This window comes from Pelecanus crispus, chromosome 9, assembly GCF_030463565.1.
Source record: "Pelecanus crispus isolate bPelCri1 chromosome 9, bPelCri1.pri, whole genome shotgun sequence".
Lineage (NCBI taxonomy): Eukaryota > Metazoa > Chordata > Aves > Pelecaniformes > Pelecanidae > Pelecanus > Pelecanus crispus.
In genome coordinates this window covers 15,925,306-15,949,714 of record NC_134651.1, presented here as the reverse complement: position 1 = coordinate 15,949,714, position 24,409 = coordinate 15,925,306, and the positions used below count along the sequence as shown (strand labels likewise).

The following is a 24,409-nucleotide window of genomic DNA, read 5'->3' as shown; positions in this document are numbered from 1 at the left end:
CCCCTTTATTACACTGAGCAAGTTTGAGAATAATTTTTTCCCCTTTCAAACTGCTTGTATTCACAAAGATAATCCACCGCAGGAGGAAAATGTGAGCATGAAGTTATTGTGCAGCTCCTGCCTACAAACAAAATCATTCCATGGAAGAAGAGAGGTGATGAATCCAAACACGCGTACCAGCGGCGTAAGAAAACAAGGATGTAGGCTTCTTCAGGCCCTCTAAGGAACAGAGCAACGCCCGGTAACAGTGGGGTAACGCCGCCACTACCACCCTCGCAAAACCAAAGGACGTGGAGATTGGGCTATAGATCCCATTTCAAACACCGCTCTGCAAGCTAGAAAGGATCCAAATGCGGCAGAAATGCACGCACCGAACGCATGGAGGATGTACCCAACACATGAACTGTGTGTTTGACAGATAAAATCTAGCACGGCATATTCACGGGTATACAGGCAGAAAGCCATAGCCAAGAGGCTTCAACTAAATGGCCAGAGGTGCCATGGATCCCTGGCTGACAGGAGCAGAGCTCAGACCCGAGGGCTTCAGTCCTGTATAATTGTGGTTTTGGGGGGTGCTGCTGCATTGCGTCACTACTTACTACTGCAGACGCAGCTCTCAAATCTAAAATGAAACAGCGGGAGGCCATATTTTATCTCTTTCCCTCTTAAACCTAGGTAACCTTGGAGCAAATTAAACAGGTAAGAAAAACTGGGAAGCAGGATAAGAGAAGCAAGGAGCAAGTGTTTATTTCCCAGGAAAGTGAGAAACTATGTAGTTCAGCTACCAGGCCAAAGTCTGGATAAACTGTAATTACTTATCATGTTTATTTGTTAGTTTTCATTTATTTACATTTTTATTATAATTTTCATTATCTAGTTTTACCATTTTTTTTTATTATGTTGAATGTCTTCTCATCCCAGGATCATGAGGTGGTAGGTGTAGTTAGGAGGATGCTGCCTGCCAGCAGCACAGCAACATTTGTTGTTATTGCAGCTATGGATAAAAATAAAAACCGAATGCTACAAGCCAGTAGATACAGAAACAGTTAATCAGAAGTGAACTACTGTGTTTCACTAACAGCAAATACAAGTTTCACGCACACAAGTTGCACTCAGATAACCCCATGCAGAAGGAGGACAGCCACAACTTTCTTGATGGAGATTGCATCAAATTAAAGATCACAGGGCAGATAACATCTCTCTCAAGCAGCGAGAGCACTGGTTGCGGAAAGTCAACAAGCTCGGTGGATGCACACATCTGGCTTCATTCTTTCCTTTGCCAACAGGTGGCCCCTCCAAGTCTCTCTGGCCGCCTTTTTCGTCCAGTGACCTTGGAGATTCCCTCTACTTTCTTCTACTGGAAGGTGGAGGACCTTGCCCGTGGCAGAAGCTTTATTGTGGACTGCAGGTTGTCTCTCTGTCCACAGCCTGTCGTCCTCTGTGCGCTTACGTCTTCTGGCAGCAGAGCTCAGGAGAAACGGTTACCCGCAGCAAGGGTAGGATGGGATAAGCAGGGATGTAGTAGTCTGAATGTAACCAGCCATGAGGCCAGAGAGGATTCACTGGACAAGATTTTTGATACTGCCTTCCAAGATGCAGAAATTCTTCTACAGGTCAGAAACCCAGTATCCATCTAACAGCACCTGGGAATCCTCCAGCCCAGGGTGGTTCAACATCAGCAATGATGGCAAAGATGCTCCAGTTTTGGACTGATCTTGTAAACCACGCTGACACTGTATTATTGCTGGCTTCTGCCCCAAATTCCACCCCATCCATGTGGACAGGGGCAGCTTCCAGCCCCACCCCACTCCCCTGACGAGCAGGTGCTGTTAGCACTTGCCCTGCAGAGAGGCAGGAAGAGGCATTCAACGTTAGCACAACATGTCATCCAAACAGCAGCTTATCTGAAGAAAAGGTGGTAGGCCAGAGGTGGCCTGGAAGTTGCCATTTGAACCATGCTAGTCCAAGCCTTGTATCTGACATAAAATAAGAAGGGGAATGACAGTAGTCATGGGTAGGTATTGTCTTATCTTATTACCTGCCCCAGTGCACTGTGGTGTTTGCATCCCTTCAAGGGACTCAATATATTCACTCCCCAGCCATTCTGCGTATGTCCTTCTCTCTTCTACTGGCACAATCCCAACAGCAGAATCCTTAAAGATCAAATTTTTTCCTTGAAAAGTTGAAGAATCAAACATTTTGAATCCATTTCCATTGCTGCTATTTCCAAAGTAGACCTGAAAAAAATGCAAAATTCTCAGTATTTTGCAAGATTAAGTATGACATTCCTCTCCTACAACATGAAAGACAACAGGAACTGTTTTGTAGATGAAAAGTTCATACACAATTGCAGAATCTCTGTTATGCATTTGCTTTTAGACACACCAATAGATTAGACACAGAATTCTGCCATTGGCAATTACAAGAACACCATTTGTGATTGTTTTTTTAGTCACTATCTGGAAAGAGCTGTATTTTTAAAAAAATTTTCTGTCTAAATACTGTGGGGTAATACAGGGTTTGGCTGCACAGGAATTATGGAAATGACTGGGGCCTAGCATGGAGATACCCAGTACTGCTTTTAAACTAGTTCAGTATTGACAGGAACCTAGCTGTGGCAGCCACGCATGCTCTGCCTAGATGGTTTACCCATGTACATGGCTGCAGCATAAATATACCCAACAACGTTCTGTTGCATTCCTAGGAAAATTCCAGGATGGAAAAGTGTTAGCATGTCCTCTACTTCTTGTAGACCTCAAAGTCATGCAGTTTGGGAAAACACCTTAAGCTCCAGGAAAATTACTACTGAAACCAGTGGCTGGACAAAAAGTTGAAATCCGTCGTGCACCAGGGCGGTTTTACAAGGAGAATTACACGTGTTGTATTTTACCTTCTCTGTCCCACTCCCACAACAGGGCTCTGCACAGTGCACATGCTGCCAATCCCATGATGCAGGGGACATAATATGGCAGCATGGTCCTGTTCTCTTTATCCTTGGTCTGTGTTAGACCATACGTAACTCCCGCATAGCATAAATGGATTATTAATACCTGGGCTTTGTCCAGTAGTCCATATAGAGCAAAAACGCTGGTATCTGGGTGAACCATAATGGCCTGAGCTGGCACCCGAGCCAGGTGACACTCAGCAAACTGGGTGACTTCAGCACGGGCACCATTTAGACACAGTAACTGGAAATCACTGGACTTCAAGTTTTGGGCCCAACCATCAGTATTCTTACCTGAAAAAAGAAACTGGTCATTGTCACTCATTGAATACTTCAGAGCAGAAAGGTTCTAGAAAAATTACTGAACTACAATAAAGAGATACGTAAAGCTAAGTACCATCTGTGTTCTCAAACACTGTTGAGTGCTTCACAAAGGCCACATCCCCAGAGTCCTGTGCCAGGCACCTTTAGGAAATGAGAGAGAAAAATTCAATTCAAAGCATCTTTATGTGAACCACATTTGTTTCTAATAACTGATAGGGTTAGACTTCAATTTTTCTTATATATATTCCTGCAAACAAATGCACTAGACCCTAAGGTAATAAGCAAAAACAGAGAAATGAAGATTCTTGAAAGGAGAGAAAACCAACATCTTGGCAAAGTATTAAAAATATTCTGAATTAAGAATTTTAAGAGAAGAATACAGAAAAATTTGATTAAAAACCAGTGTGAGAAACAACAGAAGAGGCCAATATTAGATAAGCAAAGAAACAGAAGATATGTGATACCCAATGCAGTATTCCCCATCTGCTAACAGTCACTTTCACTCCTTTTTAAATCATGTACAAAGTATATGTCATTAAGACTTTTTTGAATAAAATAATTTAAGAGCATAACCCCAGAGTTTATCAGATTCTACATATGTGCATGTGTTCACACTCACACGTATACTCCCCCCCCCCCCCCCCCCCCCCCCTTCTCTTTCTAAGAGAGTGACCTTGGTGCTTGCACAGACACTGCTTTTACAGCCCTGTACAATGGAGATACCTAGTTAATCTAACTGCAGTTTCTAATGGTACTGTTCCAGAAATAAGTTCAGGTTCCTCTAATTTTCTGAAGCAGAAGCAGCCCAAAATGCCAAGGGCACCCTAAAATCTCCTCCTCTCCTACGAGTGTGGTATCCCATTACAGAGAGTTTCAGGGCAAAACACACCTTTACCAGCATTTGCTGTTTCCCATGTTATATTGTGGTGTTGTCTAGCTCACAATACAACAGGCACCACACACTGTTAGCAGATTTTTGCTAGACCTGAAATATGAAGTCAGCAGATAGAAGAAATGCATGGCACTTGCTTCATACAGCAAGTAATACATAAATAAAATCAACCTCAAGTCAGTGAGCTGGCTGACACAGCAAAGAGTTCTAACTTCCCAGGTATTTTGGGTAGCGTGTGCTGGCAGAGGATCTGTGGGTAACAGAGTTTAGTGGCGGTACCTTGTAGTTTATTCTACAAGTGTTTTCAAGAAGCATTTCCTAAAACTGAATCATTAAAACCCCCAATCAAGATGTAAAGCTGTAACCGAGCATGGTTTATGTAGTACAAAACGTGAGGGAAAAGTGTTACTGCTAACAGTTACCAAAAATACATATATTTCACGTGTACCTGGTTTAACAGGAGCAGTTATAATCCAAGTCCTTATCACCATGTGGCTGACACTGTCATGCAGAGAACACAGGACTCAGCAGATGCTGTTCAGTGCATTCCCCATGAGAAAAGTCTGTTCCCAACAGATTTTTCAGTACTCTGCAGTTTAATTTGCCCCAGGCGGTGGAATATACCCAAACTGAATGACCTCTCATACCTCTAGTCAGGTTAGTCTGAAGATATCCAGAGTTGAAGGAATCTGGAAATCTGAGGCTGAATTTTAAGCTCATGTCAGTCACCTTCCATAACTCATACTTCTTTCAGAGAGGATCACCTAAGTATCACAGCCAGACCCATCCCTACCTTGTAGAAGATTGTGACCCTCCATTTTTCACCCAAATCCTAACCTTTTAAATACCTAAAACTTTCCACATCACTCGATGAATTAAACATCTTCTCTATTTAAAAAAAAAACAAAAAAAAAGAAAAAAGTAGCAATCTCCATATAAAGTTTGGGCTGTATGGGCACTATTATCAAATGCACAACCTTAGAATATGAGCAAGGCTCATACAGCCTGTAACAGCATTTGTTACTTATTCATTTGTGACTGGTAGCTAGCTCTGTTAATCTATGAAGTACAGCAGAGGATCTGGAGTTTGCCTGCAAGGCATGTACCGGAGCACAGCATCTGGACACAACTACATAGATTTGCAAAAAAGTAGTTACCTAAGTCTAGCACTTCAATATTTACCAGGCAGCTGCTGTTGAAGTCTCCCCCCCCCGAAGGAAAAGGACTGCTCGCTGCCAGCTCTGTTACATGCACCATTACCTTCAGAGGTGAAGGTCAGGAAAAGGAAGTGCTACTTCCATATCTAAGAGTTTCACAGTCTCTGGGTATGGCCCCGTATGTAGATGTCTGTTACATAAAGTATTTATTCCATTTCATACTATTTTTCCCCTGTAACTTTAACACATCTTGTTTTGAAGAGGATTTGATATTTGAACATTGGCCATAGTTGCTTGTGCTGTTCATAAACCTACCTTCACATACAGCCACCAATGAGTAAGGATAGTGAAGACCCACTCCTGGCTCCCTGTCACTAGCATGCCACTCTCAGCATGGACTTACAGCAGCCAGATCCTGGCTACTGTTTGCCTGCTTCCCTGCTGAAGGTCTTTATGGATGATCCAACCATTCAGAGTGGCAGACTGTCTGTCACACCAGATTAAAGCAAGACTGGAGACCTGACGACAATCCAGTTGGCCCTCACTAGGTGGGTGCATATTGCTCTGTAAACAGACATTATGGATTTGGCTGTTGGTCTCCTGGTTGGCTGCAGGCCATGAAGCTGGCATAAGGCTTCGACATGATCTAATGTAATGCCTTGTGACATACCTGTATTGCTGAAGATATCTGGGGACACATCTCCATTTATAGAATAGAATCACAGAATCATAGAATTGTTTAGGTTGGAAAAGACCTTTAAGATCATCCAGTCTAACCATTAACCTACACTACCAAGTCCACCACTAAACCAATTAAGGGCTGAGTAGCAATTTTGTGTTTCTTGGTGGCTGGATTATTTTTAATGAAAGTAAAAACTAGGAATCATTAAGGTTGGAAAGGATCTCTAAGATCATCAGTCCAACCATCAACCCAACACCACCATGCCCACTAAACCATGTCCCAGAGTGCCACGTCTACACGTTTTTTGAACGCTTCCAGGGATGGTGATTCCACCACTTCTCTGGGCAGCCTGTTCCAATGTTTGACTACCCTTTCTGTGAAGAAATTTTTCCTAATAGCCAATCTAAACCTCCCCTGGCGCAGCTTGAGGCCATTTCCTCTTGTCCTATCGCTAACTACTTGGGAGAAGAGACCGACACCCACCTCACTACAACCTCCTTTCAGGTAGTTGTAGAGAGCAGTAAGGTCTCCCCTCAGCCTCCTCTTCTCCAGGCTAAACAACCCCAGTTCCCTCAGCCACTCCTCATAAGGCCTGTGCTCCAGACCCTTCACCAGCTTTCTTGGCCTTCTCTGGACACGCTCCAGCACCCCAATGTCTGTCTTGTATTGAGGGGCCCAAAACTGGACACAGTATTCCAGGTGCAGCCTCACCAGTGCCAAGTACAGGGGGACAATCACCTCCCTGCTCCTGATGGCCACACTATTTCTGATACAGGCCAGGATGCTGTTGGCCTTCTTGGCCACCTGGGCACGCTGCTGGCTCATGTTCAGCCGGTTGTGGACCAGCACCCCGAGATCCTTTTTGGCCAGGCAGCTTTCCAGCCACTCTTCCCCAAGCCTGTAGCACTGCATGGGGTTGTTGTGACCGAAGTGCAGGACCTGGCACTTGGCCTTGTTAAACCTCATACAGTTGGCCTCGGCGCATTGGTCCAGCGTGTCCAGGTCCCTCTGCAGGGCGTTCCTACCCTCCAGCAGATCGACACTCCCACCCAACTTGGTGTCATCTGCAAACTTACTGAGGGCGCACTCAATCTCCTCATCCAGATCGTTGATAAAGATGTTAAACAAGGCTGGCCCCAAAACAAAGCCCTGGGGAACACCGCTCATGACCAGTCGCCAACTGGACTTAACTCCATTCACCACTACTCTCTGGGCTCAGCCACCCAGACCATTTTTTACCCAGCGAAGAGTACACCTGTCCAAGCCATGAGCCACCAGCTCCTTTAGGAGTGCTGTGGGAGACGGTGTCAAAGGCTTTACTGAAGTCCAGGGAGATGACATCCACAGCCTTTCCTTCATCCCCCAGGCAGGTCACCAGGTCATAGAAGGAGATCACGCTGGTCAAGCAGGACCTGCCTTTCATGAACCCATGCTGGCTGGGCCTGATCCCCTGGTTGACCTGCACATGCCTGTTGAGCACACTGAATATGAACCGCTCCATAATCCTCCCTGGCACCGAGGTCAGTCTGACAGGCCTGTAGTTCCCCGGATCCTCCTTCCGGCTCTTCTTGTAGATGGGTGTCACACTGGCAAGCCTCCAGTCATCAGGGACCTCCTCTGTTAACCAGGACTGCTGATAGATGATGAAGAGTGGCTTGGCAAGCTCCTCCGCCAGCTCCCTCAATACTCTCGGGTGGATCCCATCTGGCCCCATAGAGTTGTGAGCGTCCAGGTGGCATAGCAGGTCATTAACCGCTTCCCCCTGGATTATGGGGGCTCCATTCTGCTCCCTGTCCCTGTCTTCCAGAGGAATTTATGGCACATGCCATCTAACTGTAGCAACAATAACCACTTTTTGCTGACTGGGATGGAAAATAGTTCCTCCTTGCATTTTGACAAGCTGACAGGCTAAGTAACAACCATATGTATTAATTACCTGAAGGCTCCGCTGTAGCTGTAATAACGTTCTTGGCTACTTGCACTGCATTTATTGTTTCCACTATTATCTCCAATACATAGCTGACAGAGTTTTGATGGGTAATTGTCCTGCTTAGCTGAAGGCACGCAGCTGGCAGAGAAGAACTCACTCACAGCTGGAGAAAGACAGACAAACCAATATAATGAGTGAAAAGTGTGAGCTCTTCACAAGAAAGGTAGTTACATTGTCATGAAATTACAACCAATGCAGGTTTCAGCAGAACACTAGAAACATGAGTTACAGCTGCCTTACTGGAATTCACAAACTACAACTTTTAAAATATTTTCAAAGCACTCTTTAGCTGCCTATGTAATGAAACCAAAATGCTTCCTGGGAGATAGGAAACAGGCAAGCAAAATTCGAACCTGGAGTCCTATGGTCATAGATCCTTTGCTTGTTGTGCTACATTGTTCCATTACTAAATACAGTTTGAAAATAAATGCAATAAAATTCAGGACAGGGATACACCATTTACTGCAATGATACCCCAGAGCTGGAAGTACCACTTAGAGGGGATATGCCTGAACAGACAATGTGAGTTTCTGTGACTATCCTATTATTGATACCTGATTTGGGTCAATATCCTCAAGCAAAAGCTGAGACAGCCAGGTGTGAAAACAGGATTTTCAAGACCATGTGATAAGCTGAAAGTTGATTAAATACAAAAAGCAGTGCACTCTTCAAATGCATTTCTGAAAACTGGAATAAACTTTGGCAATTTGATACACTGGAGGCCAGCACTGCCACTGAGATGCATCTGGACAGGCTGGAGAAACAGACTTACAGGAACCTCACAGTTCAACAAAGGCTAATGCAGAATCCTGCTTTTGGGATGGAGTAAGACCATGAAAGGCTGGGGGCTGGCAGGCTGAAAACCAGCTCTGTAAAAAAAATGACCTGGGGATCCTGGTGGACAATGAGCTGACCAAGAGTCAGCAGTGTGCTTTTGGTCAGTGAAGCCTAATGGCATATTGGGTTGTGTTAGTGGAGCAGTCAAGGGAAGTGATGATTCCCCTCTGACATCTGTGTGAAGTTTTGAGCTCCCAGTGTTAGAAAGACATTGACATTCTAGAGCAAATACGGTGGGAGGAGAGTGGGATGCTCAGAGGGCTGGAGCACATGACTCAGCACTTACCAGGCTGAGAGCTGGGTTTGGTCAGCCTGGAGATAAGACAAGTAACAGTGTATTGCTGTCTTCATTTACTTAGTGCATTTTTCAAGAAGACAGACCCAGATCCTTCTCAGAGATGCAGGGCAGAAGGATGAGAAGCAACAGACCGAAGTTACAAGAAGGAAAATTCTGATTAGATAGAAGAAAAAAATTCTTTATACCAAGGATGGTCAAATGCTGGGGCAGGGGTCCAGAGAGGCTGTGTATAATCTCCATCCTAGGAGTTACCCAAAACTTGTCTGGATATGGCTCTGGGCAATCTGATCTAACTGGACCTGCTCTGAGCAGTTGGTTGGACTAGGTGACCTCCAAAGGCCCTTCCAACCTAAACTAGCCAATGATTTTGTGATAAAGGAAAGGAATACTTTCATGTTGGATGTAACATTCTCAGTATGACCCCTCCATTAGTCTACTCTGGTAGCCAACTTAAAATTTCAAATCATTACCTTAAAAACACAACACCCTTCACAAACAGATAAGCTTAATATAGAGCTATGAAATATCAAAATTACTTCCCTAATGGAAGTTTACAATTAGAGTGTTACTGTATTTTTGATATGCAGTACTGTTGTCTTACCTTGAGGAATACTGCAGTCGCTGATCTTAATAATGCCCCTCTTAATTAGCATACCAATGGGGATATTCCATCCAGCAGTTCTCCCCAGTCCTGTGTGGCAGGACTTCTTCCCTTTCAGGTCACTGATGGTGAATGCATTGGACAGATTTCGCTTCACTAATGCCACAGCATAGTACGCGTTGCTGTTGTCATCAGCTTGCGGAAAAAAACCAAAACACACATTGCAGCTTCCCTTAAGCATTCCCACTGCTTAATGACCATCTGCAGATCCATTACACTTATCTGGTGCCAATTTCAATTGCACCAACAATCAGCTAGTCAGGAAGTATGTATGTACACGTAATTACTCTTCACTTCTACTACTTCACAATGTTGCATTCACTTATAGCCTGTATACTGGTACTGCTATGCACTTGAACTGAATAATCTAGAGACAAACATGAAAGTGTTCTTGTTAACACCAGCTCTTATAAATACATCCCTCTGAAAAACAACATTTGGGTCATTAGTGACTTAGCAAAACTGCTTTAAGAATTTATTTTTATATGAAAACCTCAAACCTGTATTAAAATTTCCATGAGTTTTGCCACATAGTGAAATTCTGCCTTAGTGACACAGTAGACACAAGCCCTCTTTTCATCGGTGACTCTGAAGCAGCCACACTGACACAAATAATCTGTTTCTAACTAGAATCTACTGTGTGATTTCTATATTTTTGCTTCTGTTAAAATATTTTGATTTTGTGAATACTAATTTTTTCCATTGTAAATATTTTTTTTGCAGAATTGAAAAGACAAATAAAGAGGTACAAGACTCAAAACTGCCAAAGACTCAACTGGTCCTGCAGCAGGAGAGATAAAAGTTGCCACAAACTCACTGTAGGAACCCATCCCATACTTACTTCCTCCTCTGTCCATGATGTGAGGATAATAATACTCATTTCCTTTGAAAACAGCTTTCCCAGCAGGGCTAGGAAACAGAGGCTGCGCTTGTAGAGCTGTTTTCAAACACCTTGGAAAAATAAGGTCTATATTTATGTTTCCTGACCTTCTTACCAGAGTAACTTTCTCCAGCAGCTGGTACAAGGCCATATGTCTTCCCAGCTGTGTAAATATCAGCTCCACCCAGAACTACAGCATGACTTTCCTTTTTCTGAAAGATAAAAGTTAGGATTTCTGTGGAAAAACCAGCAGATACCTTCCTGCTACAACGATGACACCTCTAGCATCACACCTGTTGCATCTCAAGGGGCAAGTCTGACAGCAAAAGAGCAATACACTGCTAAAAAACCAAAAATCCCAAACCTGCATAAAGCATCATCAGTGAAATGGGAACAGGAGATTTCACACATACAGGCTTGAGCTAGATGGGCAACAATGACCTCATCACAACTCAAGATCATCAGGGTTCAGGCCCACCTATACCATGTGAGCTACAGATCACCTCCGTGAAATCCAGTATTTCTACTGGTCACCTAAGTGCGCATATCTCTGATCCTACCTACCCAGCAGAGAGCAGCTTATGTTAATTTGGTTTACTGCACAAGGATTGTAGCAGCCTACCTGGATCAGCTCCATGCACTGTTCCTTTGTTTTGGCTGAAATACACTGAATTGCTGGTTTCAAATTCTTTTTCTTAAAGGCAATGGCCATTTCACCACATTTCCAAATCTCCTCAGTGGATACAACACACCAGTTCAGGCTTTCTGGCAATGCTGCACAAAATTGGAAAGCAAATACTACAGTTCACTTTCTTTGTAATAGACAAGGAGGGACATACACCGCCCACTGTCACATATGTACCATACATGTTATTAAAAATGTTTACTTCTGTGTTTCTCTCCATCTCAGACTTATACCTGATTAGGAACCACAGAGCTCTCCAAATTAGTGGTATGTCCACACTGCAAACCCATCCGTAGCAAAGGAACAAGAATTGCTACGATTGCCAACCATTAAGCGCAGCCATAACGTGTTAGTTGAGTGCAGCAAAAACCCACCCTGAACACAGGCTTCCTCATACCTGACAGTCACCGAGCAAACCCCAGAATAGACAAGACCGGGAGGTAGGGGGCTTTGGACGTATGGGAGGCTCAGTTGCTGTGACTATTAAGCTTCTTAAGGTAGAGATTCTTACAGCCTGTGTTTCTGACTTTTCCAGAAGCCATCAAGTAATTTCTACATTCTTCCCATAGTATAAAAGGCCCTAACACTTCAATAAAGAGCAACTGAGGGTTACTTCAGCTTCTGGAGGAAATTCTCTGCTAGGAACCCAACCCATTCATCCATTCTTTATAGACTACCTGAGGATTTACACAGCAACACATTACTATTTCCCCTTGTTAGCAGGTAAGAAATGGAGTACCAGGTAGCAGTAGCAGCTTACCAGATTACTGTGTCTCATACACCAGAAAGGGTAGAAAATGCCTGCATCTTATAACACAAAGTGGGCCAATTTGCACAGAAAGTATTCTGCAATGTGATACTGTTTCTAGGTCAAAAAGCGGCCTTTCTCCATGCTCAAAGATTAGACTCGCATTTTGCCATTGTTATCTGATATCTTCGTGGTTATGAATAGGAATCTGAAGACAACTTACTGTTGGGGTTGCAGCTCAGAGCTTGCATGGCATGAAGATACTCATCACCCAGCCATGCCTGGTAATTCTGAGCTGTGATTGCAATGAACTCTGTGGTGGAGTCTCTGAACAGAAGATTCTGGGCATTGTAGGCTGTGGAGTCAAACATCTGAAACTTGGTGCCTACCCCATTAAATCTTTGCTGTAATGTTAAAGAAAGAAAAAAAGGACCTGTCACACATCCCTCTACCTGCAACGTGTGACATCCCGTACCCCTTCAAACCCACAGAGCCGAAGGTGCCCAGATATCCTGTCTTCAATTCAGCTAGACAGGTTGGAGAACCTCTCTAAAATGCAATGCACTGATGAAAAAAATGGTATCCTACTTGTCCCTGCTTCAGGAGCTGGAAGACAACTGTCCCATCTGTGTCAGGCCGCACAACCACGGCACGAGCTGGGATTCGGGCCAGGTGGCAGGTTCTCCACTCTGTCACATCAGCTGTGTTGCCGTTGCGGCACAGAAGCTGGAAGTCCTGGGAGCGAAGCCGCAAGGCCCACGAAGAAAGACTTCTTCCTGAAATCAGACAGAATGTGCTTATGGAACAGACATCTGGTGGGGCTGATGCTTCTGGCTCCACATCTGCTCTAAGCATCAAATGCACATGTGGAGCAGAACATACATCTCCTGAGCATCTTCAAACTATTCCTGACTGTACAATATATCCCATGCATCTGTGTGGTCCTTTAGTCTTGTATCTCTGACAGGACAATGAACAGCTTAACACTTGTGAGACTGCACTGACCTGTACTGGGGTCTGCAGCAGTATCAAGAGCATCCCTAAGTCCAGGATCACATGCAACATTTCTTAGTTTTTTCCTGCAAATGATGGTCAGACAGGCCCAGTATATTAAAGTAATGTTATGCTCAAGGTAGATTTCACGAAGTGCCAGATAGGGCAGGCCACATCATCTTAACTTTCTGCTAGTCTCTGCTGAAATCCCTGGGTAGGCAGGAGCAATGCAAGAGCCCAGGTCTGTATAAAACTAAGTGTTTAGTGCTGTTTAAGCTCTTTCCAGAAGAAGGTTAAGATTCCACCTCTAACCTTTACTGAAACTATCAAGCATTTTTTTAAACAAAAAAATCCAAACCAAAACAAAAAAAAAAGGATCAGATGGACTCCTCTATCTCCTGGTACATACCTCTGTGGGTACATGTGTTTTTGCTATTAGAGCATTTGTTGCTGATTTCTCAATTCAAAATAAATCAAACATTTGACATTATACTGTCATTACAGACACTGTACTTCAGACCTTGCAGCCACTATTCAACAGGCTTCTGGATTACTCACCATCTGTATTTTCAGGCACTGTGCTGTGCTTCACAAAAGCGACTTCTCCAGCACCTTCAGCCAAACACCTAGTAAACATAAATCCAACGACAATGGTGCATTACAAAAGCACAGCTCCCCATGCACTGGACACTGCTGGCTGACAGCCAGAGGGCTGTACGCTACATTCCATCAGCCACAGACACTGACCTATTTGATTGCACTGAGAGTTTTGCTCAAGGCAGAGCCTAGTGGCTGTTACAGCATGAAGTGAACTATCACTGTCATTTGGTGAACATGGACAACATGTTCAGTGCTGCCTGGGACAAACACCATGACCTGTTTTGTCCAGGAGAGTTCTCGGTCTAAGGCAGTTGCACAATCCTTTGGGGAATACACAGAGAGGAGCAAGTGTTTCACGCGAGCAAATTCTGCCCTTGCTCAGTCAATGCTATTACTCAGGTACTGGGAGCAGCAACACAGCACACAGACAGGAAGAAGAAAAATAAGGGAAAGATTGTTGTGCAAAAACGGAGGGCAGAGCAAGTTGATAATTCAGTGCAACCGAGGTGGGATGACTGAAACAGCTGAGAAGGGCGGCAGTCAGCTCTCAGACTCCAAGGGTCATCAGGTTTTACTGGGAAAGACACAGCCTGCGGAAACAAACACTCAGACTTGTGCGAGCAGCTGCTGGACAGAACAAACAGCAATGGGATTTCCCTGCCCAGTGTAAGTGCTAAATATCCATTTGGTTTTAATATTCAGGTATTGATACCTGAAATAGTGGGTTTAGAATGACTTTTGTTCAGTCTCTAGGTTTAAAGCATGGTTGTCCTAACACAAGAGCAGATTTTCTAACAAGATCGACTGCAAGTTCTCTGCCTTCAATTTCCTGTCAGTGAGATCTGGACACGATAGCTATGGATAGAGCATAGCAATAAAAAAAATTGACAGAACCATGATTTTTACCTGAAAGCCCCACTGTAGTCATAGTATTGCTCTTGGGAATTTCGTTTGCATTTGTTCTGCCCAGCCGAATCCCCTTTGCAGAGCTGACAGAGGGATTTGGGATAGTTTGCACCATTTGCTCCAGGAACACAGCTTGCACTGAAATACTCACTCACAGCTAAATGTGAAATTAGAATGAGAAATTTTTAGCAATGAATAAACAAGATCCTACAATCTCATTTTAACACAGCTACACAGTACATCTCTAAAAACATTTAGAAGGGATAAGTCATTTTGTTCTTTGTCATGGTTTAGCCCCAGCCAGCAACTAAGCACCACGCAGCCGCTTGCTCACTCCCCCTGCCCTGGTGGGACGGGGGAGAGAATTGGAGGAGTAAGAGTGAGAAAACTCCTGGGTTGACATTGGTTCAGGATATTCTTAAAAGATGGTTTCCAAGTTTAAAAAAAAAAAAAACAAACCCTGCAGTCTTCATCAGACCTACGTTAGGTTTGTTCCATCTTACAAGTAGCATCAAAGCCAAGGAACAAAACAGCAGGCTAGAACCACACATTTCTGTCCACACACAGGGTCCCAAGACCATACAGAAAGTCACTGCTGAAGAACAGATCTTTGTCCTGTAACTCTTACCTTTTGGAAGGTCACAACCCATTGCTGCCAGGCGCCCACTGTCAACTAGATAACCCACTGGCACATCCCAGCCTGCAGTTCTGTTGATGCCTGTGTGACATGAACTGACACCCTTCAAGCTGTTGATAGTGATGTTGGAGTTCTTCCTTACCACAGCCACGGCATAATAGGAAGTTCCAATATCTGCAGCATAGAAAGAAAGAGAAGCAAGCAAAGTAGCCTCGCAGCAGCATTACAGTGAGATACGCTGATTTGTGGCCTCTTGTGGCTCCCCTACCCACAGGCAAGCCACATTGTTCACATCCTTGGTGAGAATCTGCTGACTGAGTGAATGTCCTCCATTATCTTTTCAGTATGAAATGTCTTAGTTAAAGGCCACAGGCAATCTGCTCTAACTTTGAAGGTCACCCTGCTTTGAAGGGAGGCGAGATGAAAGACATCCAGAGGTTCCTTCCAAGAAGACGTTTTCTATGATTCTAAATATATTTGGATTGAATTGAAACCAATATAATTAATAGAAAAAAAAATTATTCCCCAGTTGCCTACTAATTTGATCTTAATTTCAACACAGCATAGCAAGCTGATGTCACTGGGACATCACAGCTGATCTCATTCTCTTTGTTTTAGTTTGATATAACTCAGAGTCAAGAGCTTAGGGTCCGAAGTGACCATAAGGTCATTCAATCTGACTTTATTTATATCAGAAATCATAGAGTTTCATTCACTTTTCTCTGATTTGAGCTCATAACTGGACTAATGGAGATAGCCAGCCTCCAGATCATGAGGCCCATTTGGTTTTGAGAAACTGAAGTACAGTTCCCTCATCAGGGTCACAATGTGGTTAACGAGGAAGCGGGGCAGCTGCTGCAGGTGATCCAAGTCCCTGTGGACTGAGCCCAACAAGCACTTCTGAGGATGCCTTGGCCAGATCACACTAAGACCCATCTGCAAACCAAATCCAGCTCCGTCTCACAATAGCAGTGGGACACCACTGCCTGCAGACTGCTTCCAGAGCTGTTCCTTCCCTTGGGTCTCTGAAAGTTATGGGGGACATCTTCCAGCTCTGAACTACACAAACATGTTGAAACTGAGCCCTTAGTGAGGATGACAAGTCACCACTGAATTACTGTCTCTGTCTTGAAAGGGACACAAAGCTTAAGGACACCCAGATAAGAAGCAGAAGCTATCACTTCCTTTCTTCCAGCAGGTAACCATATAACTATTAAAAATAAAATTGAATTATTCTAATTTATGGGACTGAGAGATAAACCTAGTAACAACTTACACTTTGCAATTCATTAATTTATCTGCAAAGTATGGAACAGAGAAGACAGCAAGCAGTGAGACAGATAAAAAAAAAAAAACAACATCAAACCACAAACCCAAACAAACAAAAAACCCAACAAACCACGCAAAATACCCAAAACCAAAACCCACCCAACAAACGTATTACAGGAACAGCTACTTTGACCTAACTGTTTCAGGACGGACTCTGCCACAGCCCTGCATCTCCTCTTTCCCCTACACATTCTGTTACGGGCAGGAACATACAAGAGGGAACCTGACCATTACCTACTGTTTAGAGTCTTCAAGAGGAGGGCCCCAAAATAAAATGGAAACCGTAAAAATGCGTTAAGAAAAAGCTCATATTAAGTAATCTAAAAGTTATTTAGTCAGAATATACCTTGATCATATACTTCCCCGACCACAGGTTTCAGACCATGCTCCTTTCCAGCCTGGTAAATCGAACGGCCATCCAGCATCACTGCATCTGCCAAATCATCCTGTGCAGACACAAGGGCAGAATACATGTTGAAGCTTAATTATCAGTATTTCTCAACAGCCAGAGGCAGAGTACTTATGAGTTTAAGAGAAGACGCCCCTTAATCTGCATTTGTGAGTCGTCTTCTCTCTTTTTGCCCTTTTAAGGGCACTCACATTTCTGAAGAACAATTACCATGAGGGATTTTAGAACTTCAAAGCTGCCTTCCTTCAGAAATAATGCAGAAACCAGCCCTGGACCATGACGGCCTCACTAGTCTTCATAGTCCAAAGGAATCTTAGGAATGGATCCTGCAGCTCTGTGATGAATCTTAAAGCCCACCAATTTGGAGTTTCATTCATCTCTATAACTAGTGCCTCAAGCCCTGAAGATTTAAATCAAGTAAATATATTTTTGAGGTCATACACAGATAGTTTGAAGTAATGTCTTCTGGGGCTGCAAAATCTGAATGCCAAAGTGTACTCAAAAGCAACCTTAAAGCACGCTGGCTTGTACCTTAGCAGACAAACAGCCACACATTTTGGGAGAGGGGAACCAGACGGCAGCGCATTTCGGGGAAGGAGGAAAGCATCTGAAAAGACTGTCTGAAGTGGGGGAATACAAATCTAGGGCATCCACTGCTGGGAAGATGTCCAACAATACCGTATTTTTTCAGCTGACTGTAACACCAAGCTGGCTGGAATCCTGCTGCAGATGCAGGATTGCTCTGGACAGCACAGGACAGGACTTCCCACCGCAGCAAGGACCAGAGAACTGCCACAGACACCTCTGATCAGCTGAACCTGGCTCTCGCTGCGCACTGAACCTACTGGAAGCCAGGAGACAGCATCTCACACAGAGACAAGATACTGCTGAGAAAATAATCAGCAGCTTGACATTTTGCATTTCTAAGCTGATTCCAAGTTTCTTATCAGTTTGCTTAACCTCTGGTTCAGCACTGGAGGGGGTAATTTAGTTTACCCATCCCTCTTGTTGAGCACTGGGTAGAGTAAGGTTAGGACTATGCTGCCTAGTATACCACAGCAGTTTCCCACAGGCTGAGCCACATAAAAAGCTTGAAAATTTTTAAGGGATCATGTGAGAGCATAGGTAATTGTCATGGTTTAGCCCCAGCCAACAACTCAGCACCACGCAGCCACTCGCTCACTCCCCCTACCCTGATGGGATGGGGGAGAGAATCGGAGGAGTAAGAGTGAGAAACACTCCTGGGTTGAGATAAGAACAGTTTAATAATTGAAATAAAGTAAAATAGTAATGATAATAATAACAATACAATAACGATAATAATAATAATAATAATATACAAAGCAAGTGATGCACAATGCAATTGCTCACCACCCACCAACCGATACCCAGACAGTTCCCGAGCAGCGATCGCTGCTCCCCGGCCAACCCCCCCCAGTTTCTATACTGAGCATGACATCATATGGTATGGAATAGCCCTTGGGTCAGTTTGGATCAACTATTCTGGCTGTGCCCCCTCCCAGTTTCTTGTGCACCTGGCAGAGCATGGGAAGCTGAAAAGTCCTTGACTAGCATGAGCAGTACTTAGCAACAACTGAAACATCAGTGTGTTATCAGCATTATTCTCCTACTAAATCCAAAACACAGCACTATGCCTGCTACTAGGAAGAAAATTAACTCTATCCCAGCCAAAACCAGGACAGTAATACATTGATGTTGATACCTAAATCAGATTTGAAGTTGCCATGCAATTTGAAATATTATATTTATTTGGCTCAAGGGAGAAAAAAGATTATCTTCATTAAGTAGCTGAAACAACAGATGTCCTGACAGTTGCTTCTCATGAATGAGAGCTGAACAAATCTCCAAGGGCACCTGAAGAGGAGCTGGAGTTGGGAGACATTTGCATCTTAAAGAACAGACAGAATCTTTCTGGAATAAGCAGATCCGATATTCTACCGCTGAGAGTTGGAGCACAGGACGACAGTTTAGGAATCAAATACTGCCTGTTGTTTAGAAGAGACACCTGACAGTGAGAGGAAGAAGAGGAGGTGTGAGTTAGAAGAACCTTACCCTCAGGGAGAACAAAATGAGCCTCTAGAATTGGTGGTGGACAGGAAACAGCAGATAAAATGGGGAGGGCTGGCCAGAGCAGACAAGGACTGTATTATGTGGAAATATTTCCATGTGAGACAGCGCTTTTCTGATTGGAAGGCTGAGCCTTTGAGCACCATTTAGCAGAAGAGCCCCCTACCAATAGCTTGTGTATAAATAACAGCATATAAATAACAGAACAAGATGGAAAAAACCACTTATTGTTGTATTTAACATGAAGTAGTTTACAGGCTACAGACCTCTCCTTTAAATGCACACAATCACTGCTGAGGTGGCATATCAGCAACAGTGCGGGTATTTTGTTAGGTTTTCTTTTTTTGTTTGGTGGTGTGGGGTTTTTTTTGTTTTTTGTTTTGTTGGGGGTTTTTTTTAGCAAGCATTTGCCAATACATTTAGCAAAAGCACAGGATTATTCCACAGGATTTTTTGATCAGTACACGTGCAATGGTTTAATACCCTGTTAATTATTTTCAGAGGGACTTCATTTCTGTGTGTCACAACGTTCGAGAATTACCTACAGAAGTGTTTAAAGGCCTGCTGAAGAATAGCTCTGGTCACATTAAATATTGTCAGGTTCCCTAGTTTAATATTTAGGCATTTCTCAATTTTTAAACACCTTCAAAGAAAAAGGCTTTTTACTTTATCCATGTGCTAACATCCACAGGACTAAGTCCAAGTTATGTAGTGTTATAAAACAGCAAACCTCTGTCTCTTCAGCCATGGTGTCCCACTCCCTTTTTGGCCTCAAAGAGCAGAGTTCAGTGCGGGTGCAGACTCAGGGGTTCCACACCATCCTACACAGAGTAGGCCAGCTTAAACATTTAGTAGATTATTAGCACAAGAAAAGAGTTCTCAAGGACAAAGCCTTGTCCGAAGCCTTACAGTGAAGGTTCATTTTATCAGAAAGCTACTTACTCGTGCTATCCGCCTGCAGGTTTCTGAGTTCAGCTAATCAAGTTTTATAGGAATCCAAGGTTTTAGAGATAGGTGCCTGCTGCTTGCAATGGCTTAATTCTCTGTGCACTGTATTTCAGAAGCAGACACTCATCAACCCTTTTAATAACCCGCTTTGCAGAGTCTAACAGGTCCCTCTGTGGAATGCAGCAATCAGCCAAGTGGTTTCAGGAAGATCTGACGTTAGAAAGTATTTCCTGTCTAATGCCGAGGTAAGATCCACATATGTATTGATATCTGCTCCTAACATTCTTCAATAGTCTTGATTTCCTCACTCAAGAACAGCATTTATCAAGAGGCAATGCAGTAGTTCTGGTAGTCAGGCAACCCTTCTGCTTCTGTTGACAAAAATTTAAAAGATACCAATTTCTGAAATTTGTTCCTTTTTTCTGGCCACACAACTACCTGCCTCATTCAAACTTAGAACCCCTTCAAACTACTCTGCCAGGCCTTGTTTTCTGGCTCTGAACCTCTTGTCCTCGACAGGTTGCATTTCCTCCACAAAGCCCTGATTTTTGGACATGTCTACACAGCATACAAAAAGAACATTATTTATTAACACAGCCAGCCATCCTCCCCTTCCCTCACACTCTGCCAGTGAAGACGACACGATTACCTGCCTCCACATTTCCTCCAATATCCACTTGTTGCCTCCCACCCTGTCCTAAATGAGGGAGTTATTTTCCATCCATCATTTTGCAAAGCCACATGTTTACAGTCTTTAAAACCTTCCCCAGAGCCGTGTTCCTTTTGGAAACTAAGCACGCTCTGGGCAGCTGAATTAATACAGCTGGGTTTGCGTGCCCTTTGCTCACCCTACTTGCTGCTTTGTCTCTCTTGTACTCTGGTATTGGGAGATTTGATTTAGCTTTACACTCATCTCATTTGTATATACAGCAATTTCCATGATGGGGTCCTGAAATGCAAGTTTGATCCAGAGTTTATCGAAATAAAATCTACTCATCAGGCTCATCAGCACAGCTTTAACTACACTCTGCATCTTATAGCTCCATCCCTTCTTACATATCGGCTAAATAAATCTGACACAATTCCCAAATCAAAGATTAGCATTTGGGAGGAAATACTTAAGACCTTTGCCGTGTTCCTAATGACTGGCCGTATATAAGTAGCCAAACAGACAACACAGGGCCATTCTGATATTAAGGTTCATATGTATACTTTTATGTCTTTTTTTTTTTTAAAAAGAAATATATGCTTTGATTTTTCAGAGACATGAATGCCAGGAAGCATATGGACAGCTGCCTGGATCATCGGACTCTCACCGCAGAGTGGTGTGCATCGCCACTGGATTATTATTAGGCACATGGGGAAATTAAATCAATGACACTGCTGTCACTCACAACTCACCTTGATCATCTGGGTACAGTTAGCAGCTGACCCCCCCTCTGTACACTCCAGAGGGGGAAGGATGCCAGCCCCACCAAAGGCCTTACTCATGTCATTACACTTCGAAAGTTCTTGCTTAGAGACAGTGCACCACCGGATGTGTTCCAGGCTGAGAGCTGCAAATACAACACCAAGAGAAAATATTACAAAACACATCAGTGCCTTTATAATAGAGCTTACTATTTAAAGGTTCCTGAAGAGCCAACCTTTCATTCTGTTCCTCCTCCCAAAACAGAAAGAAATCAGGGCTCTTTCAACAGTGAGTCTTTAGAGATGGTTCCCACTTTCATTCAGATTAACATGAATACTGAAATTTTTTGGACTGGAAACAGGATAGGCTCAGACGCAGATACTGAAACCCAATGGCATTTGTTTCTGACATAAGAAATATGGGTACCATAGAATAGATCAGGGCGTCCAGACTATTCCTAAAACCTTGCAGAATACATCATCATTTCTCAAGACAAAAGTGCTTAAAATGATTTTTAAAAATGACATGCTACAAAACCAAAGAGACTGTCCAAAGACAACTCTGTCTCAAGCATTGCTAGTAGGTACCTGGAGTCCTGCCCCAGCCCTTTTTGGTCTGAATAAAAAAAAAAAAAAAAAAAAGCAATCTTAGATGCTCGAGAGCCTTGCCACTAGGCTTATTACAAAAAGTAAACCTGTCCCTTCAAAACTCTCTTTCATAAAAGGCCGTTTCCACAGTCATGAAACAGGGAGAGTGGTTCCATGAATGAAAAGATTCAAGTTCAGTAGTGGAGATTCCATTAATCAGTGAAGAAAGATGTCCTCCAGCAGGTCCAAACAGTACCCTTCTAAGCTCCAAAGGTTACCAACGCTTTGTTGCTTTTGTAAGGATGCGTCATCATGTGCAAACGGTGCAGCTGTACATAAAATGCATGTATGGTTTATGCTGATAAACAGGCACAGATCATTGTTGTAAGCAAGGGGCACCACATTCCATTGCTTTTCTACAATTTTGATTTTTAAGTTGGAGTCTGCTGTAAGTGATTTGTCATGTGGTTTTCTAAAAACTCTAACTGGCCCTCTACTTCCCCACAATTGTCGTGCAGCTGAGATACCACATCTAACCTTGCAAGTTAAAATTACTCCACTAGTGCTCAATAGTAGTCATGCACATTTTCTGACTTAGTGGCTGCAGACTAAACAAGATCATTGATGCCATAAAGCTTGTTTTGCACCTGATACTGAAACGGAGGGTTTGGCTTGCTGTTCCACTGCAACTCGGAGCCAACTCTACTGCTGCCAACAAACATTAAGTCAGACTTGGAAAGCTTGCAGGAAGTTTTCACAGCAGCATGTGCCAGTAGAGACACAAACAACTGCCCACCTCTGAGTTGCAGGAATTCCGAGAACCAAGATGGTTAGAAGAAAGGCACAATAGGGTCATGGGAAAAAGGCACCTCATGGAAACAACGTCTACCTAGGTGACATTTTCACCATTAATTTCTTGGGGCAGGAGGAAGAACCTAGGTTTTCACTGATAAAGGGGTTTGGGGTTTTTTTTCTCCTAGACACAAGCAAATAGAAATTAAATTGGGATCTCAGTATGTATGGCTAAGTGCCATTCTTCAGCCTCAGCATTCTGGTTTTAGATATAAGCACACAGGAGATAATGCATGAATTGTATGAAGAAATCATTAGCCACATACACATGAAACGAAGCTCATTGGGGTCCGTATTTCAGCCAAAATAGCGAAACAGCATGAACCTGTTGGGTTTTTCCTCACTCATCCAAAAGAGGTAATTAATTTGTCCCTTTCCAAACTGCTGAACTTTGTTGTTACAGGAAAGCCAGATTCTGGGCAATTTCCTGTTTCCTTCCTTACAAGTTAACCCATTTGAAGTGGGCTTAAGCACAGACAAGGTCTGTAGTTAGCCTCTCTTCCTATTGCCAACCAAGAACATCTTAAAACAGCAGGTCAGTCTCTGAACCCAGGTTTATTCACCATTATGGCCCTTCTGTATATCTGTGTGTGTATATATATATGTATAGAGCATGAAATGGCAGGAGCTGGCAACTTCCATTTGAAATGAGCTCAAGGTCCTAAACACACATAAAACTTTACTGTTGGCAAACATCCAGTTAACTCCTTTGCTAAAGTAACAGTACTACATTGTGTAACATCTTATCAAGTGGCTATTAATACAGCTATTAAGACACTATCAAGGGCTTTCAACAGAAACCATGTTAAAAAAAAAAAAAAAAAAGAATATACTAGGTTCTTTTTTTGTTTGTTTGCTTGAAGAACTGCAGAGTGCTTCAGAAACAGCATCTACACCTCCAGTGAAATTAAAAGCATTTGCTATTAGAATTTGGGAATGACAGGAGAAAGCCAACACGTCACACAGAGCATCGTAAGTGGAATAAGGCAATTATTTCTATTTTTACAAAATAAGTGTCATAGAACTGTTCACACTTGTGAGAAACAGACACCACTAAACCATAAGAAGTAGATTCAGTGGTGAGGAAATACAACATTTGAGACCATTGGGTCAAGACATATACATGGTGTTCAATACACCTTTTCTACTCCTTTTCTATTTTTTCTATTATTTCTTTCTATTCCTTTTCCTAGCCATATAAGATTGGTTCTGAGATGGCCCTATTTTCCCTCTGCTCTCTCACATCACATACAAGTCAACCCCAGACACCACGCTACAGCAGAAGTTTTTGGAGGGCACTTACCAGCATGAAAGAAGAGAAGATAGAAGACATTTCCGGAACTCTTCATGGTGAAAAATTTGGGATTTGTGATTTTTCCAGCCTTCAGAACCCCCAGAGATCAAGGCTTCTGCAAGTGTGCCCTCTCCAGCCTGCTCCTTGGTGAAAATCAGCAGCAATCAACTGCAGGTGCACTTTGTTCAACAATTTATCTTGCTTACCTTGGCACACGTCACCTCATAGTGACTACAGGGAAAAAAAGCCTACCTTCT

At 43.2% G+C, this 24,409-nt stretch overlaps 1 protein-coding gene across 2 annotated transcripts; it reads right to left on the bottom strand.

The window, feature by feature from the left end:
• Positions 1-923: 923 nt before the first annotated feature.
• MELTF (melanotransferrin) lies at positions 924-24,207 on the bottom strand. Of its 2 annotated transcripts, XM_075716956.1 has the most exons (16): positions 24,162-24,207; positions 21,410-21,564; positions 16,910-17,009; positions 15,226-15,408; positions 14,598-14,754; positions 13,650-13,717; positions 12,687-12,874; positions 12,322-12,502; positions 11,288-11,439; positions 10,781-10,877; positions 9,726-9,920; positions 7,936-8,092; positions 3,342-3,409; positions 3,051-3,238; positions 2,039-2,237; positions 924-994 (listed from the first exon to the last, which is right to left on the bottom strand). In XM_075716956.1, exons 1-16 carry the CDS (start codon positions 24,205-24,207, stop codon positions 924-926), a joined length of 2,205 nt encoding a protein of 734 aa, XP_075573071.1. The 2 variants fall into 2 exon arrangements, with proteins under 2 accessions (XP_075573071.1, XP_075573070.1); XM_075716955.1 differs by lacking the exon at positions 924-994 and having other exon boundaries at positions 1,959-2,237.
• Positions 24,208-24,409: the final 202 nt, after the last annotated feature.

What these genes read in the sequence shown, in the direction of transcription:
- MELTF (XM_075716955.1), bottom strand. Translation starts at nt 24,207, where the DNA reads ATGAAGAGTTCCGGAAATGTCTTCTATCTTCTCTTCTTTCATGCTG. An exon ending in CGGGGAAGTATATGATCAAG is followed by an intron (nt 15,409 to 16,909) that starts GTATATTCTGAC and finishes TCTATGCTGCAG; the next exon opens with ATATTGGAACTTCCTATTAT. An exon ending in AGTGCCTGAAAATACAGATG is followed by an intron (nt 12,875 to 13,649) that starts GTGAGTAATCCA and finishes GTCTGATTTCAG; the next exon opens with GAAGAAGTCTTTCTTCGTGG.